At 43.2% G+C, this 20,031-nt stretch overlaps 1 protein-coding gene across 1 annotated transcript in view; it reads right to left on the bottom strand.

The window, feature by feature from the left end:
• Nucleotides 1-20,031, bottom strand: part of ephb2b (eph receptor B2b) — a 399,332-nt gene that overhangs the window by 15,981 nt on the left and 363,320 nt on the right. Inside the window, exons 12-13 of the mRNA XM_060910500.1 lie at nt 18,971-19,186; nt 18,551-18,700 (exon numbers count right to left, since the gene is read on the bottom strand). Of these exons, the coding sequence (XP_060766483.1) occupies nt 18,551-18,700; nt 18,971-19,186 (366 nt within the window). The remainder of the gene's footprint in view (nt 1-18,550; nt 18,701-18,970; nt 19,187-20,031) is intronic.

Genomic DNA, 20,031 nt, shown 5'->3' with positions numbered 1-20,031 from the left:
CCACAGAATGGCCTGATATTTTTGATGTATGTTTACTTCTGTAATATCTATCACAATGACCAGATTTCAGAGGGAACCAAATTTCACTGATTTTCTGAAATCGAAAGGCCGTCTAGCTTTAAAGATATCTTGCACCCAAGAACAATTCTTGAACATTTCATGCATCTAGCCTAAATAGTTCAAAAGTTATGGCTTATGGAAGTTCAGAGTTTTTTCTATAGCACTTGGAGGCTATAATCGAGCCACGTCCCCTTATTCATGTGCATATATCTGAAAAGCTGTAAGGCTGAAATTTTGCATACTGTTTATTGGGACTAATGACATTAATCTTTGGGAGTATGAAGCAAATCTGACACGGTCAGTCAGGAAGCCGTCGGTGCGATCACATGGAGTGACCCCATTATCCAGAAAGTTAGACATCAAAAAATCCGGAGCAAAACTCCTGTAAACCCCAGCTCATGCAGCACGGATATATCCACCCGAACAACTGCTTTACTCCATTTTTACGCATCTGTGGCCAATCTTGTGTTTGCTTCCTGCAGCTCAGGCACAAACCTCTTAAACACTCAGACAGTGGCCAAAGTGGAACTGCAGTCAATTATATGTGTGTGTGTGTGTGTGTGTGTGTGTGTGTGTGTGTGTGTGTGTGTGTGTGTGTGAGAAAGCGAGAGACAGAGAGGTCAGTAGGTTAAGTGTGGTCAAGGGAGTGTACAGAGTTTTTGTGTGGCTATATAATGTAATGCAGCAGGACAAATGTGGACATTTAATGATGATTTGTGGGCTTTTACTGAGCCTAAGTGGATACTAGGCCGTCTCTGCTGTTTTGAAGTGAAAATATTATAAATTTTATACCTCTCTACTGGTTTTCTTTGTCTTGTTTATAGACTCAAGTGAAACCATGCATTTTCTCAATATACTTCTTATTTACTCCACTTTCTCACAGTGTCCGAACACAGTTTCTTTCTATTTTTTTTTTCTTTTACACTCGAAAGAGACCTCCTGGCAGTAGGAGTAAAGAAAAAGAATGATTATTATCATAATGATATAATGTCCTGTTTCCACATTAGGGATGACCGTAAATTGATGTTACATCCCCTCAAAAATGTTCCAAAGTGTTTGAAAAATGACTAGTACTTAGTTTGTCAAGCAAACTGTGATTATGGGAGAGCATGACTTACTGGTTCAATTCTAATTAGATACTAGATATTTACTGCTGACATCACATCCTTTAAAAACAGCTCTCTCAAAACAGTAAAGCAGGGATCACGTAAAAAAAAAAATCCGAAGCTGCAGTGACAAAGCGTAATACAACGCTCAGACCATAATGATTCCATGACTCAAATGAAGTTGTAAACGGTCTTCTTGTCATTTCAGATGTCCCGCCCCTATCAGAATCTTACGGCTTTGATTGGTCAAAATGCCTGAAATGTTCCGAGGATATGCTAAACTGGCACTGAAAGTTGAATCAAGTTCAACTTGAACCTACATTCTGCTCCTAGAGCAGCGGCGGCTACAATTATCGACAGTCCATAATTATCGACACCTTTTCAGATTTACCAATAAAAAACAATTTTGCAAAGGTGAGTTTCAGTTACAGCAGTTATTATTGGTTAATTCATCAACCAGAAGACCCGTCTCGCTTTTTGATCTTGTTCTTGATGACAGCTCGTTACCTGAGATGGAATTTTTTTTAGCACGATCAGCAATTTGAGGAAAACCCGGACGTCATCATCGCAGGTGAGCATGGTGGAAAGATCATGGGCATGTTTTTACTTCTCAAATTCACCGATATTTCATGATCTCCTTGTCGAAACCTACCTTGTTTCTTACGCTTTCATTTGACAGTCACCGTTTTGTATCTAAATGCACGTTTGAGAAGTCACGTGAGGCATCAATAATAGTGATCACTTTCACCAGTGTCCACCATTATCGACACCCTGTGGAATTAAGTGACATTTACAACAGTTATGGCTCGATCTTTGTGTAACGTTGTTGAAGTAGATGAAGTACTTTAAAAAAATTAAAAGTGCTGTGATTTATAATATATTTTTTTCTGATTCATAACAGAATGGAATGTTTATAGAGTATTTGGAATCTGATTGCAATAAATAGAATTAGACCAGAATTAAATTCCTAGCATATATATATATATATATATATATATATATATATATATATATATATATAATTACATTACATGCTTGAAATATTCAGATTTTTCTATTCAGAATTTTTTTTGCAGTTTGTTGTAAATATCTACCACATATTACAATATCAGTAGACATTTTATATTTTTAGATGCGAATTTAAAATCTCAATTAAAAAAATCACTTGTTTGAAAATACTGAAGCTTCACCAATCTGAATCTAATTGCAATAAATTAGAACATTGTTTGAATTATCGGTAAACTACAAAACTGGAAATTAATAAAAAAAATGAATGATTAACAAAATGTGATCTACGGAAATATTTAAAGTGGAACAAAAAGATTTTCTGACAGGTTAAACATTATCAGTTCATTCGTTTACAAACATTAGAATTACTTCCTCATTTACATAAGCACCGACATCGATATATTTATATAAAAGATATTTTGTACTAAATATAAGTCGATATAAAACAAATTTTAAATAAAAAACTATGTTTTGTTAACTTAATACCACATACCGATTTTTTACAAAAAATAATCAATCATCTGGATGTTGATAATTGTGGAACGGTGTCAATAACCGTGGACAAAAGTGTCGATAATTGTGGAACAGTGTCACGTGATCTGATACGCTAAGTAATCGGGAATCAACTCATTTTTTCCCAGTGGAAGTTTGAGTAAATATTCATGCACAGTTTGTGTATTGAAAGTCTTTTCAACTTTTGCAATGGCCCAAAGATCGTTAAGGTGTCGATAATCGTAGCTGCCGCTCTACGTCACGAGTGTAATCCTAGCGGTGTCAACCGTTCTGCTGCTGAACCATAACAAACAGAAAATCTTCTGCTTCTTGTGGTACTCCTGCTGGTCATGGTGATCCACGCCTAATAAACACTCAGAAATCATAGATCTTTTTATACGTAGCTCCTTATAAGGTTTCAAGAACCTAGACAAACAAAATATTCAAACAAATTTAATTTCAAACACATTGCAGTAACAAATGGATCAAAATCAATGGAGATCCTGGATGATACCTGTTGATCCTTTTACATTCCTAGAACACAGCCGTTTTCAGTTCCTGCTTCAGTTTTGTGGATTTTAGCCTTCGGTAGCCTATTAGCCCTCAGTACACAAAAATTACAAGTACGGTATGTTTCAGATCGATTTGACTGATTTGACATTTACTTTAAGCTTTTTAAACACACACAAAAAAGTCCACAGTTGCTTTAGAAGTATATAATTGGTTTGATTCAATCAAGGTCAATTGCCAAGTAAGTTTTAAAGCACTTGGCTGATCAGCTAAGATGCACTTTTATATTGAGGAATTCATCCTGCTGCTCCCATCTGCAGACACATCATCAATAAAGACAAATGAGCCTGTTCCTCTAGCAGTTGTACGTGCTCACACCACCATGTTTCACTGATGAGGTAGTATTCTTTGGCTCACGAGCAGATTTTTTTTTTGCCCATGACCTCATTCTGTGTGATGTTAAATGTCATCTCATTTGTCGAGAACACCTTGTCCCAAAACTCTACAGATTCAAACATACTTTTTTTTTTAGCAATCCGTCCTTGGCCTGCCTTTTCATCTGCTTACCAGAGGTATATGGCAAGAGGTAAAAGGTAAGAGGCTATAAATATCTAAGATCATTCTGGTGAATTCTTCTCTTTATGGTAATCTTTGACACGATGATTTTCAACCATTTTTTTTTTCTTCACAAGAAGTATTATGTTCCTTGCCTGCCAGTTTATTATCTATTGCGAAATTCAACAGTGATTTCAACATACAAGGGTTATTCTCAGAATATGGTAGTATGAGGTCTATCAAATATGTAAATTAGGAGAGTGTTTGTCATTGGAATCAGAATGGTTTCAAAAAAGTCATATTTTGAAAACACATCAAATTTGTGGATAAGTGCTTCCAGAGTCAAAGTTCAGAAGAATGAGTGGCTATTGGAAAAAGTTATTAATTTACTTGTAAATTCGATTTTTTTTCATCGTGGATAATTTAGATGTGGTGGTGGAATTACACCATTCAATCTTCATGTAAAAAAAAAAAATTAAACTGTATATAAACTGACAAAAGGATTTAATAGTTGTGGTAGCGGGGGCGGGGTCAAGCATCGGTCTGTGACCGGAGGGCGGAGTCAGGGAAGGTAAGTGGCAGAATCACTGCACCTGATGTCTATTAACGCGTGTTTGTGTGTCTTTCCCAGTGACCGCGCCCTACTTAAAGAGAGAGAGAGCAGAGGAGGAGAGCTCTCTCCCCAGCCAGACGACCTGTGTGTGTGTGTGCATGCCCGTGTGTGACTGGGAGACAATTAGATAAGCTGAATAAATATTTTTTGTGAACTCAGTTCTGGCCTGCCGTCCTTCTGTGCTCCTCCCACTCATACGAACTGTCACAGTGGTGCCGAAACCCGGGAGCGGAGCACAGAAAAGAACAGCCCCATGGAGTCCTCCCCCTTCGCGGACCTGGTCCATGCCCTTGCCACGGCCCAGCAGAGCCAGCACCAGGTGCTAGTCACCCTCCGGAAGGAGCAAGAACAACGGTTCGAGGCCCTAGTGTTGGTGCAGCAGGAAGATCCACAGGCGTTCCGGCACCTCCTCGCGTCGGCGGGGTCCACCACCTCCACTGCCGCGGGCCCTTCCCCCCTCACCCTAATTAAGATGGGCCCACATGACAACCCCCAGGCCTTCCTCATGCTCTTCAAGCAGGCAGCAGAGGCCTTGGGCTGGCCGGTGGAACAGCGTGCGATGCGCCTCCTCCCCCTGCTAATGGGCGAGGTGCAGCTGGCTGTGCTACAGCTCCCCGCCGACCGCTGGCTGGTCTACGCAGACCTCCGCCGGGCCATCCTCCAGCGTGTGGGGTGCACCCCCGAACAGCAGCGACAGCGCTTCCGCTCTCTGCGCCTGGAGGAAGTCGGCCGGCCGTTCGCGTTTGGCCAGCAACTCCGGGACGCCTGCTGGCGGTAGTTGAGGGCTGACAACCGCAACGCAGAGGGAATCATCGATCAGGTGGTACTGGAGCAGTTCATCAACTGTCTACCTGAAGGGACCACAGCGTGGGTTCCAGTGCCACCACCCGGCGTCGCTGGATCAGGCCATCGAGCTGGCGGAGGACCATTTGGCGGCTGTTCCGATGGCAGGACAGTAGACATCCTCTTCTCCCCTCCCCTCTCTCCCTCTCTCTCTCTCTCCCCCCTTCTGTGTCCCATCCTCGCCCCGTTCCCCCACCGTGGAGACGGGGGCTGGCTCCACCCAGCCGGCCCGCCACACCCGCGGTGCCCTCCTGTTTCCCCCTTCTGTGTCTGTCTGTCTCTCCCCCCCCTCAGGTGAGTAAGCCCCAGAGTGCCGGTGCAGAGAGGAAACCCGGGCCAGTTTGCTGGCGCTGCGGGGAGCTGGGCCACCTCCAACAGCAGTGCTCGGCAATGGAGGTGGGCGCAGTGGTTCGGATCCCCGACGCGCCAGTAGCCGCCCTCAATCGGGCCGGAGCGTATCGCATACCGGTGAGTGTCCAAGGGGATACATATCAGGTGTTGGTGGACTCTGACTGTAATCAGACCTCAATTCACCAAAGCCTGGTGCAAGATGAGACATTTGGTGAAGGTGTTGTGTGTGTGCACAGGGAATTGGTATTCCAGGCGGCTCACTTTAATCCCATGGCTGGACACTTAGGGCAGGATAAGACACTAGCCCGAATAATGGCCAGGTTCTATTGGCCAGGGATTCGCGGGGATGTCCGTAGGTGGTGTACGGCGTGCCACGAATGCCAGTTAGTAAATCCAGTGGCCATTCCAAAAGCGCCTTTGCGCCTTCTCCCATTAATCGAGACCCCATTCGAAAGAATTGGGATGGATCTCGTCGGCCATTAGATCGGTCAACACGAGGGTATCGCTTTATTTTCATTCTGGTTGACTATGCAACTCGATACCCAGAAGCAGTGCCTCTTCGCAATATCTCAGCACGCAGTACTGCGGAAGCGCTCTTCCGCGTCATCTCCCGAGTTGGAATCCCCAAAGAGATTCTGACTGATCAAGGCACCTTGTTTATGTCACGCACACTGAATGAACTGTATGAGTTATTAGGAATTAAGCCGATCCGCACCAGTGTTTATCACCCACAAATGGATGGTTTAGTTGAACGGTTCAATCGCACCCTCAAAAATATAATTAAAAAATTCGTAAGCAAGGACGCACGTAATTGGGATAAATGGCTCAAACCCTTGTTATTTGCAGTGCGAGAGGTCCCACAAGCCTCCACGGGGTTCTCCCCGTTTAAATTGTTATATGGGCGTAAGCCGCACAGCATTCTAGATGTGTTGTGAGAAAATTGGGAGGAAGGACCTTCACCAAGTAAAAATGAAATTCAATACATTATTGACCTGCATGCAAAACTCCACACACTCACACACACAACCCAGGAGAATTTGCGGCAGGCCCAAGAACGGCAAACCCGCCTGTACGACAGGGGTACGCACCTTAGAGAGTTCGCACCGGGAAATAAAGTACTCGTACTGTTGCCCACATCAAGCTCCAAATTGATCGCCAAGTGGCAAGGACCCTTTAAGGTCACACGGCAAGTCGGGGACGTCGACTACGAGGTGAGGCGAACGGACAGGGGCGGGGCGCTACAGATTTACCACCTCAATCTGCTCAAACTTTGGAACGAGGAGGTCCCTGTGGCGTTGGTGTCGGTGGTTCCAGAGAAGGTGGAGCTGGGGCTGGAGGTTCAAAAGGGAACACTGGCATCGTGTACCTCTCCGGTCCGACCACCTCTCCCCGACCCAACTCACGGAGGTTGCCCAGTTGCAGACCGAATTTTCGGCCATGTTCTCGCCCCTGCCCAGCCGCACTGACCTCATAGAGCACCACATTGAGATGCCCCCGGGGGTGGTAGTGTGCAGCTGCCCTTACAGGCTACCCGAACACGAGAAAAAAGTGGTTTGGGAAGAACTCGAGGCCATGCTCGAAATGGGCACCGTCGAGGAGTCCCACAGTGACTGGAGCAGCCCGGTGGTCTTGGTACCCAAGGCCGATGGGTCGGTCCGGTTCTGTGTAGACTATAGAAAAGTCAACGTAGTGTCTAAATTCGACGCGTACCCAATACCTCGTATTGATGAGTTGCTCGATCAACTAGGCATGGCTCGCTTTTACTCAACACTGGATTTGACAAAGGGTTATTGGCAGATCCTCTTGACTCCACTATCCCAAGAAAAAACTGCCTTTTCCACACCATTTGGCTTACACCAGTTTGTCACACTTCCTTTTGGGCTGTTTGGGGCACCCGCTACGTTCCAGCAGCTGATGGATAGGGTCCTCCGCCCCCACACTACCTATGCGGCCGCATACCTCGATGACATCATTATCTATAGTAATGACTGGCCGTGGCACCTGCAACATCTGAGAGCCATCCTTAGGTTGCTGAAGTGAGCGGGTCTCACAGCCAACCCGAAGAAGTGTGCGATTGGGTGGGTGGAAGTACGGTATCTGGGCTTCCACTTGGGCAATGGGCAGGTGCGTCCCCAAATTAACAAGACAGCAGCAATTGCGGCCTGCTCGAGGCTCAAGACCAAAAAGGGGGTGAGACAGTTCCTGGGGCTGGCTGGCTACTATTGTAGGTTTATACCTAATTATTCGGACGTCACCAGCCCGCTGACTGATCTCACTAAAAAGGGGGCACCAGATCCAGTCCAGTGGACAGAGCAATGCCGGGGGCTTTCTCTGAGGTGAAGGCTGCACTGCGTGGGGGGCCACTGTTACACTCCCCTGACTTTTCTCTCCCCTTTATATTACAGACAGATGCGTCGGACAGAGGGCTGGAGGCTGTTTTGTCCCAGGAGGTGGAGGGGGAGGACTGTCCAGTGCTGCATATCAGCCGGAAACTGTCGGTGCGTGAGGGGCGCTACAGCACGATAGAGAAGGAGTGTCTAGCCATCAAGTGGGCGGTCCTCGCACTCCGCTACTACTGTACCTGCTGGGATGCCCTTTCACCCTCTGTTCGGACCACGCACCCCTCCAGTGGCTCCACTGCATGAAGGATGCCAACGTGCAGATCACCCGTTGGTATCTGGCACTCCAGCCCTTTAACTTCAAGGTGATCCACAGGCTGGGGGCACAGATGGTCGTGGCGGACTTCCTCTCCCGTCGGGAGATCCACAGGCTGGGGGCGCAGATGGTCGTGGCGGACTTCCTCTCCCGTCGGGGGGGGGGGGGGGGGGGGGGGAGTCGGCTGCAGGCTGGACAGCCGCCCGGCCTGAGTTGAGCAGTGGGGGTATGTGGCAGCGGGGGCGTGGTCAAGCATTGGTCTGTGACCGGAGGGCGGAGTCAGGGAAGGTAAGTGGCAGAATGACTGCACCTGATGTCTATTAACATGTGTTGGTGTGTCTTCCCCAGTGACACGGGACATCACAACCGCACCGGACAGAGTGCGAGACGGGGGCGGGGCAAAATGACTGGCCGTAGATTCTATCAATCGGGGTGACACGGTGGTGTAATGGTTAGCACTGTTGCCTCACAGCTGTTGCCTCACAGCAAGAAGGTCCGGGTTCGAACCCCGTGGCCGGCGAGGGCCTTTCTGTGCAAAGTTTGCATGTTCTCCCCTTGTCCACGTGGGTTTCCTCCGGGTGCTCCGGTTTCCCCCACAGTCCAAAGACATGCAGGTTAGGTTAACTGGTGACTCTAAATTGACCGTAGGTGTGAATGTGAGTGTGAATGGTTGTCTGTGTCTATATGTCAGCCCCGTGATGACCTGGCGACTTGTCCAGGGTGTACCCCGCCTTTCACCCGTAGTCAGCTGGGATAGGCTCCAGCTTGCCCGTGACCCTGTAGAACAGGATAAAGCAGCTAGAGATAATAAGATGAGATGTATGCAAAACTGCCAATGTTCAACCTACAGACAAAAAAACCTCCAAAAAACTAAAAAAAACCCTCCTGCAGTAAGTCAAAAGTAGCCAAGTAGCAACCATGCCCCATCATCACAACTGCTATTATACCATCCGATAAATTACAACATGCACTGTACGCTCCAACTTCAGACTCAGTACAACATAGTGAAGGTTGTACTGTGACATCACTGTAACACAAGCGAACACTGTGTGTTTGTGTACAAGTATACTACATGTCCTGATGCAGCGATGTGAAGCTGGGAGCCAGACAAGGGCTTCAGTGCAAGAAACCAAGGATTGATTTGTTCTCTTCATAAATGCATTGTGATCATTATCTCTGTCTGAAGGGGACCCAGGGAAGCAATTTATCATCACTTGCACACACACACACACACACACACACACACACACACACACACACACACACACTATTAATCAGGAGAATATAGTATCTGTCTGAAATAAGAAAGAAAAATATAAAAGTGTATAAAGTATTGGACTGTATGATTGCCTTGCATTTATTTATTCCATCTGAGAGCAGTAAATAAAAACTAACCAATAATAGTCATGCGGTATTTTATAGGTTTTCTGATTTTCTGCAGTCTGAATCCATCCTCTGCAGATTTCACTCAAATTCAGCTGTCAGACCAAACATGATGAACAAATACTCTGTAATTTACCCACTGATTCAATTCCATGTTTGGAAAAATGTGCTGGAGGCTGTAAAAGGAAATTCCTGCTATCACTCTGTATCTAGTCAAGTCTTATCCTTGGTATTAACTGCTTCATGTCTGTGTGAGAGACAGCAGTTTTCAACACTCCAGTGAGTGGCATCATCTCTGTGCACCCACTTCTTATGTCAATGTCGAGTTGTCACTGAGCGGATTTGATGCACCACATAAGTAGCTTCTCTACTCAGTAGATCGAAGAGAAGCCGAATTCACACCAAATCCATGGAAGAAAAAGGTATCGGGACTGTTTGAGACCTACCAGGCACCAACTCATTATATAGGGCATTATAGAATTCTGTTCAATGCTTGATTAATCTCATCCAGCCGCCTTCAACTCACAGCCCGATGGGGCAATAGAACGCTATCTGGAGCTGCTAATAAGATAACCGCTGAGATCTGCACTCTCTCTTAGCACATTAGTGTTCACTCTTTCAGTTTCCAACTATTTTCATTATCTGGACCCGTAATTCGCTTTCCCCTCAGCCACCCAGGGGGACGCTGCAAATGGAAGCTGAAGTCAAGGGCACGAACAGTTAACAGCCCCGTGCTTTGCATATGAAATAAATTTCTTGCTCATAAGTAACCGTGTGAGCAGTTTACATTTGGTCTTAGTTTTTGTTTCACCGCTGTATGCAATTCTAACGGTTTTAATTAATCTTATTTGAGGCACAGTTTAGTTCCAAGATACAAGGTTAAAGACGAGCGGCGCAAATTAATTTTCCATTTCGGTCTATACACACAGCGATCAGGCCAAAAGGTTTAATCTCATCCTGTAAAGCAGACCCTATAGAGACTGATGGAGTTTCAGCAGAAGTAGGTCTCTGGGTCTCAGCCTCAAATGGTGCACAGCAGATTTATGATGCACAACCAGTGCTGCTGTTTACCTTCCCTTCTGAGTCCACACTGCAGCGCTGCCCTTATCCATCACTCACACAAAGGCCATGGGTCCTACTGAGACACCCTACTGGCTGTCTGCTATAAATGAATACGTCGCGATGATAAACAGGGAGTGGACTAGTAGTGCATTTCAAATGTGTGATTTCAGGTCCTGATATTTAAAAGGCTCATTTTAGGCTAAAACTTCATTGTTTTTATGGCATGTTTTTTCATACATTGTTGTACAGTCTCGCAATTGATTTGGAAAAAAAAAAATCAAGGGACGACCAAAGGATTTTAAACTAATTGAATCACAATTAGTTTAAAATCAATAATGTGTGTTTGGTCATGGTCTGAGTAGCAGAGAAAACCTATAGGAACCTGTACGATCCATACAGAGCCACTGAGGTGATGTGGTTATTACTTACTTACGTACAGTATATATACACAGTGGTGCTTGAAAGTTTGTGAACCCTTTAGAATTTTCTATATTTCTGCATAAATATGACCGAAAACATCATCAGATTTTCACACAAGTCCTAAAAGTGGATAAAGAGAACCCAGTTAAACAAATGAGACAAAAATATTATACTTGGTCATATATTTATTGAGGAAAATGATCCAATATTACACATCTGTGAGTGGCAAAAGTATGCAAACCTCTAGGATTAGCAGTTAATTTGAAGGTGAAATTAGAGTCAGGTGTTTTCAATCAATGGGATGACAAATCAGGTGTGAGTGGGCACCCTGTTTTATTTAAAGAACAGGACTCTATCAAAGTCTGATCTTCACAACACATCTTTGTAGAAGTGTATCATGACACGAACAAAGGAGATTTCTCAGGACCTCAGAAAAAGCATTGTTGATGCTCATCAGGCTGGAAAAGGTTACAAAACCATCTCTAAAGAGTTTGGACTTCACCAATCCACAGTCAGACAGATTGTGTACAAATGGAGGAAATTCCAGACCATTGTTACCCTCCCCAGGAGTGGTCGACCAACAAAGATCACTCCAAGAGCAAGGCGTGTAATTGTCGGCGAGGTCACAAAGGCAACTTCTAAGCAACTGAAGGCCTCTCTCACATTGGCTAATGTTAATGTTCATGAGTCCACCATCAGGAGAACACTGAACAACAATGGTGTGCATGGCAGGGTTGCAAGGAGAAAGCCACTGCTCTCCAAAAAGAACATTGCTGCTCAACCGCAGTTTGCTAAAGATCATGTGGACAAACCAGAAGGCTATTGGAAAAACGTTTTGTGGACAGATGAGACCAAAATAGAACTTTTTGGTTTAAATGAGAAGCGTTATGTTTGGAGAAAGGAAAACACTGCATTCCAGCAAAAAAACCTTATCCCATCTGTGAAACATGGTGGTGGTAGTATCATGGTTTGGGCCTGTTTTTGCTACATCTGGGCCAGGACGGCTTGCCATCATTGATAGAACAATGAATTCTGAATTATACCAGCGAATTCTAAAGGAAAATTGCCAAGTCAAAGTCCTGACTTTAATCCAATCGAAATGTTGTGGAAGGACCTGAAGTGAGCAGTTCATGTGAGGAAACCCACCAACATCCCAGAGTTGAAGCTGGTCTGTACGGAGGAATGGGCTAAAATTCCTCCAAGCCGGTGTGCAGGACTGATCAACAGTTACCGGAAACGTTTAGTTGCAGTTATTGCTGCACAAGGGGGTCACACCAGATACTGAAAGCAAAGGTTCACATACTTTTGCCACTCACAGATATGTAATATTGGATCATTTTCCTCAATAAATAAATGTCCAAGTATAATATTTTTGTCTCATTTGTTTAACTGGGTTCTCTTTATCTACTTTTAGGACTTGTGTGAAAATCTGATGTTTTAGGTCATATTTATGCAGAAATTTAGAAAATTTTAAAGGGTTCACAAACTTTCAAGCACCACTATATGTGGTAAGCAGAAAAAAAGTGTTAAAAATATATTTCATATTTTAGATTCTGGGCGTCACGGTGGTGTAGTGGTTAGCGCTGTCGCCTCACAGCAAGAAGGTCCGGGTTCGAGCCCCGTGGCCGGCGAGGGCCTTTCTGTGTGGAGTTTGCATGTTCTCCCCGTGTCTGCGTGGGTTTCCTCCGGGTGCTCCGGTTTCCCCCACAGTCCAAAGACATGCAGGTTAGGTTAACTGGTGACTCTAAATTGACCGTAGGTGTGAATGTGAGTGTGAATGGTTGTCTGTGTCTATGTGTCAGCCGTGTGATGACCTGGCGACTTGTCCAGGGTGTACCCCGCCTTTCGCCCGTAGTCAGCTGGGATAGGCTCCAGCTTGACTGTGACCCTGGAGAACAGGATAAAGCGGCTAGAGATAATGAGGTGAGATGAGATTTTAGATTCTTCAAAGTAGCCACCATTTTCCTTGAAGATGCTTTTGCATTATCTTAATCAGCTTCATGAGGTAGTCACCTGGAATGCTTTTCAATTAATAGATACCTCGTCAAAAGTTAATTAGTGCAATTTCTTGCCTTCTTAATGCATCTGAGATCACAGTCAACAGTAAATAATAAAAATAAAGTAAATAGTCCTATAACACAACTGCGGTAACCCATACTATGTCAAGAACCGCTTGACTAAGTAAAGAGAAACGACATCCATCATTACTTTAAGATGTTAATAAAAATAAAGAAAAAATATTGAATTAGAAGGTGTATCCAAACTTTTCACTGGTCCTGTAAATATTGACACATCACAACAGTTCGTCCGGTCCACTAATTTGATTGGTCAGGCAGTGTTCCAAGAGTGCTGTTATTTCTTGATAACAGCCCTGGGACATTTCACTGTGTGTATCACTCGCTTGTCAAATAAAACTCTACTTCCTAGTTTTAACCTGTTCCTACACCTGATAGTGTTAGTAACAGCATAAATGAACTTACTCTATCCACATTCACTGGATATGAGCAATCGCACACTCTGATTGGCTATACTACTACTAGGCTATCAGCTCATATACCATGAGTAGAGAAAATAAAATGGCAGAGTGTGTTGCTGAACCAACCGAGGACGAAATAAAAACTCTAGTCGAAAACACCCCCCCCCCCCCCCCCCCAAAAAAAAAGCACAACAAAATATGGAATAAAAGTATTTGATGGTAAGAACGTATCTTTTTTTTATTTTTCAAGAATTATTATTATTGCATTTTTCACAAATTGCTCCCGTCATTTCACCAGTTTGTTTACATTCTAAGTGGAAATGACTTTGTCAGACATTTTGTATAAAGTTTGTATTTATCAAATTTGCAAAAAACAAAAATGCTCGGTTTCTCAAAATCCAGTGAATGTGGATAGAATAAAACAGTTATTCCACTCAATCTCGTCGCACATGGCTTATAGCCGACTCAGTGCTACGCACCTCGTCGTCTATCAGCTCATGTACGACTCGATTCCATGGAATAACTGTTACATTGCAAATTATCATTTTCAGGAATATAATTTTTGATTTAAAATATGAAAGCTTGTCAGAGGAAGATGAAAAGGAAGAAGCGATGCCAACTGTACTGGAAACGCAATGAACGGGAACATACAAGTGAATGTCGGTTAGCTAGCTGATGTGTTATAAAGTGAGTCTGGCTTCTTCTAGATCTTTGTCCACTCACGGAGCAAAAATAAATGGAACGTTTGGCGATATTATGTCCAAAATGTCACTCTTTATTAATTGCTCATTTATAGAACTGTTGTATAAAAACTATCACACGAGAAAGAGTGCTGTTGTACTGAATCTCAGCAGTGCTGTGATTATCTACGGCTTTTGGCCTCCATCATTGTGCTTACAACTGAATTACAACCCTGAGCCATCTTTCCCTCGTCTACATACCTGACTGACCTGGGGGTGGGTTTCCCAAAAGCTTCTTAATGATAAGAGCATCTTAACTAGGAGAGAGAGCGTTCATTATGATGCTCGCGCTACCATTTAATGATGATCTTTGTGCTATGATGCTTCTGAGAAACCTACCCCTCATCAGTGGCACTTTTGATTAGCTGAGCACACCTGATTTAGAGGCTGTCCACACGGCAACGGATTCAGGTGAATCTGATAAAATTGTTTATCGTTTCGGCCTGGCGTCCACATGGCACCGGCGTTTTGGGTGCCCCAAAACGAGAACGGGTTCCAGAGTGGAAAAATCTGGCAACGGCGCCGTTGCGAAGTCGTCTGGATGAGTAGAACGGATTTGCTTACGATGACGTCACAACCACATGACTAGAACAAGCAGCACTCTCGCTGTTTTGTATGAACCACTGCATTGCATTCACTTTTGTATACAGCTTTTCTTTTAAATAAACAAGTAACTGAACCATTTCTTGAATTTCTTTTTTTTATTGGATAAGACTGCTTTTCAAAATGTTCACACACAATATAAAAAGTTATATAAATTATATAAAAATGCTTTTCAAAATGTTCACACACAATAAGAAAATTAAGTTATATAAAACTATCCACACTAATAAAACTAATTTGTACACACAGAAGGCACGATTTCCTCGCGTAGTCGCAGCCATCTTCTTCTTGTTGTTGTGTGCTTGTTCCTGAGAGTGCTTCACGCCGGGTAGAAGAAGAAGGGGTTTATGCGCATGCGTCCTACTTCTTCTATTGTTCTGGTGTCTCCGATGGGACCGTCTTACAGCGCACGTAGAGGTGTGGCATGTGTATTGCATCGTTTTCAGCAAGCGTTGCGTTGCCATATGTACCTGATATTTTACTGATCCGTTGCCCATGTGGACGCAATATTTTTTTTTATAAAATCTCGTTGCCGTTGTCGTGTGGATGTAGCCTTAATCAAGAGCATGTTAAATCACACTGATTTCACACTAATCCAGTTTGTTTGGAGCAAGGGTAGATAGAAGATATTCACAACAGGGCAGCTCCAGGACTAGCATTGAGAAAAATAGATGAAATTAATATGTTAAAGCTATGAGTTATAGTTCCCAAGATCTATTTTGTGGCCATGAACCACTTAACTTGTGGCAACTATTGTATTTTCACGAGTGAGAGAAAGGGAGCTCAGTTGAATGAAACCACAGTGACCTACGCATGGAGATGATTAATACTACACTTTACTTCAACCTTGGAATGATGCATTAACCCATACTGGAGTCAATTGCCTTGCAACATGGATATACTATTACCCTGTGTCACCTTAAGAGAATTCTTAAAGTGAATGGACTTTTCACTCGTTTCTGCCAAATAATGAAGAGGCCACGTATTGAGTCTGATGTTCCTACAACATTAAAGGGGAAGTGAAGGCAAATTTTTTATCATCAAAATTCTATTTCTCATTTTATTAAATATAAGAATGCATTTCTGATAGCCATTTTGTCACTGCTATAGCAAGTTATGAGTGTTTGAAATACAACCCCGATTCCAAAAAAGTTCGGACAAAGTACAAATTGTAAATAAAAACGGAATGCAATGATGTGGAAGTTTCAAAATTCCATGCTTTATTCAGAATAGAACATAGATGACATATCAAATGTTTAAACTGAGAAAATGTATCATTTAAAGAGAAAAATTAGGTGATTTTAAATTTCATGACAACACCACATCTCAAAAAAGTTGGGACAAGGCCATGTTTACCACTGTGAGACATCCCCTTTTCTCTTTACAACAGTCTGTAAACGTCTGGGGACTGAGGAGACAAGTTGCTCAAGTTTAGGGATAGGAATGTTAACCCATTCTTGTCTAATGTAAGATTCTAGTTGCTCAACTGTCTTAGGTCTTTTTTGTCGCATCTTCCGTTTTATGATGCGCCAAATGTTTTCTATGGGTGAAAGATCTGGACTGCAGGCTGGCCAGTTCAGTACCCGGACCCTTCTTCTACGCAGCCATGATGCTGTAATTGATGCAGTATGTGGTTTGGCATTGTCATGTTGGAAAATGCAAGGTCTTCCCTGAAAGAGACGTCGTCTGGATGGGAGCATATGTTGCTCTAGAACCTGGATATACCTTTCAGCATTGATGGTGTCTTTCCAGATGTGTAAGCTGCCCATGCCACACGCACTAATGCAACCCCATACCATCAGAGATGCAGGCTTCTGAACTGAGCGCTGATAACAACTTGGGTCGTCCTTCTCCTCTTTAGTCTGAATGACACGGCGTCCCTGATTTCCATAAAGAACTTCAAATTTTGATTCGTCTGACCACAGAACAGTTTTCCACTTTGCCACAGTCCATTTTAAATGAGCCTTGGCCCAGAGAAGACGTCTGCGCTTCTGGATCATGTTTAGATACGGCTTCTTCTTTGAACTATAGAGTTTTAGCTGGCAACGGCGGATGGCACGGTGAATTGTGTTCACAGATAATGTTCTCTGGAAATATTCCTGAGCCCATTTTGTGATTTCCAATACAGAAGCATGCCTGTATGTGATGCAGTGCCGTCTAAGGGCCCGAAGATCACGGACACCCAGTATGGTTTTCCGGCCTTGACCCTTACGCACAGAGATTCTTCCAGATTCTCTGAATCTTTTGATGATATTATGCACTGTAGATGATGATATGTTCAAACTCTTTGCAATTTTACACTGTCGAACTCCTTTCTGATATTGCTCCACTATTTGTCGGCGCAGAATTAGGGGGATTGGTGATCCTCTTCCCATCTTTACTTCTGAGAGCTGTTGCCACTCCAAGATGCTCTTTTTATACCCAGTCATGTTAATGACCTATTGCCAATTGACCTAATGAGTTGCAATTTGGTCCTCCAGCTGTTCCTTTTTTGTACCTTTAACTTTTCCAGCCTCTTATTGCCCCTGTCCCAACTTTTTTGAGATGTGTTGCTGTCATGAAATTTCAAATGAGCCAATATTTGGCACGAAATTTCAAAATGTCTCACTTTCGACATTTGATATGTTGTCTATGTTCTATTGTGAATACAATATCAGTTTTTGAGATTTGTAAATTATTGCATTCCGTTTTTATTTACAATTTGTACTTTGTCCCAACGTTTTTGGAATCGGGGTTGTATGCTATGCAATATATCAGTCCATATGTCAAAGCGATGGCCGTAAACGAGATTTGCTGAGACCTGTGCAAGACATCGTAGGACGGAAGTAAAATGTACAGCAGAAATCAAAGTGACCAACATCTGCCAGCATTGTCAAAAGACGCGCGCGCCTTCTTTCGAATGCTGATGTAATCAAGCCAGAAGTTTTGTTTGTTTTGATAGCGATCAGGAAAGTTTGAAAAAAGTAGGCAGTAATTGTCATTTAAACTCGTTTTTGTGCAATACTTCGTTTGGAAAACAGTTTTCAAAATGGCGGCACTGACACCTGGCTGACACTTCACGTTTCGAAGTCTCGCACAAGTCTTGTGAAGATCGCGCTGATAAGCGACGCCTGCCGTGGACCAAACGAACTAAATTCAACACGGCTAAAAACCGACTAGGCCGATAAGTATCATATTTAATTGCAATTAGTTGCCAATATGAGTCATGATATAAGGTTACTAAAACCAAAAACGTAATTGAATAACACGTTAATTAAAAAATAAAGCAAGTTTAAAAATGACTTCAGTTCTCCTTTAACTTGTGGGCTCAAGTTATACAATCCATGATGAGAGACTTCATATGTGACCTTGAAATATTAATTAGTGGCCTCAAAATATAAATTTTTTTCGCTATGCTGTATTAGAAAATAACCAGTACGTGACCTCAGCAGTGCACTGCACTGATAAACTCGATTTAACACTACTCAGAAACACTGTTACTGAAAAAAAACAACAAAAAACCCCCAAACAAATTAATTTATATAAAATAACTCTATTAATTATAAACACCAGTAGTCGAACACGTGGCCTAAACGTAGCTTGTTGTTTTGGCAGGAAGAAGTCAAGATACATGCAAGGCTCAGGATAAACTGATATGTTTAAAAAATAAAAAAAAATGCAGCTTGGTACATACATCCTGATTGGTCATGTCCCAGTATGGCCTCTCTCCGTAGGACATCACTTCCCACATGACGATGCCGTAACTCCATACGTCACTGGCTGAGGTGAATTTCCTATACTGGATGGCTTCTGGTGCAGTCCAGCGGATGGGGATTTTCCCACCCTGTCACACAGGATCGAAGGTTCAGTGAAAATAAAATATATGAATGTAAAATTTAGAAGTTTACTAAATAAGAAAAAAAAGAATAATAATCACACTGTAAAACCATCATAAAGACCAGTAAAAAAGGTGTGATATGAGTGTGAAGTTGACTTTCGAATTGTTTGTTGCCCTGAATTTTGCAGAAGAGAATGTTGTCGTTTGTCGGATGTGCAGAAAACCAGAATTGACGAAGTGGTATAAAGTATAGTATTAATTATTAAGACTTCTCACCAGTGCACTGGTGTAGGTGGGGTCAGATGTGTCATCCTCCAGGAAGCGTGAGAGCCCAAAGTCTGATACCTTACACACCAGGTTGCTGTTAACCAGGATGTTCCGGGCTGCCAGGTCACGGTGCACGTAATTCATATCAGCGAGGTACTTCATTCCTGAGGCAATACCACGCAGCATGCCTACTAGTTGAATCACGGTGAACTGCCCATCGTTTTGCTGTAAGATATGAAAAAAAAACATAAATATCATGCTGGCTAGTTTGGATGGTTCCTAAGTACTTAACACAACAGGGGCTTGGGAACGAGAGTAGACGATTTCACTATTTGTCTGCACTGGTTTAAGTTTCTCTGTGGGTTTTTTTTTTATTAGGTCTAAGCTTGGGGATGACTCGAAGAGACAGAAAGTGTTCTGGTGTGTGCTCAGTTGGATGAGAGAGCAGATGTTGCCTGTCCCATACTGAGCCCTGATAAATCCTTCAGCTGTTCTCAGAGACTGTCATAAAGTCCTGAAGAAGGAGCTCCTGCTGCTTTGACCCAGCTGTGGCTCCAGCTGCACCCATCTGCAGACCCACCACAGGAGCCACAGGAGATGAGAGCAGCAGGCTTTGTGCAGACAGACAGACACGGGTCAAGTGCGTAGACATGTCCGTCTTTTGTTGTGTGTTTGGTGGTTTGTGTATTACAGTTGTTTTGGGGCACCGCTTTTTATAGGACTCGGTTTTATTGTTTTCAATTGACAAACCTGTCAACAGTTGGTGGTTACAAGGATAAATCAAGATGAATACAATTTAAAATACATTTATTCTTTTTTCAGAGATACGGTATTACACTGTATATGTAAATGTATATGTCTATGTACTGTATGTGTAGAGGAATGTATAGAACATAATACATTCCCCCGACTCTTTGGGTCACATTTCAAATGTGGCGACTTTGTCTGATTTCCAGTGGTCATTTTTGTCAGTGTCATATTGTTGTGAAGTACCGTATGCTTATGCTTTGGTCTTATAAAATCTCAGTTTCGTACATAATCTTATGCAACATCTGGGAGGTTTGCTACAA

Source organism: Neoarius graeffei, chromosome 26 (assembly GCF_027579695.1).
Source record: "Neoarius graeffei isolate fNeoGra1 chromosome 26, fNeoGra1.pri, whole genome shotgun sequence".
Lineage (NCBI taxonomy): Eukaryota > Metazoa > Chordata > Actinopteri > Siluriformes > Ariidae > Neoarius > Neoarius graeffei.
This window is presented reverse-complemented; position numbering and strand designations above follow the sequence as displayed.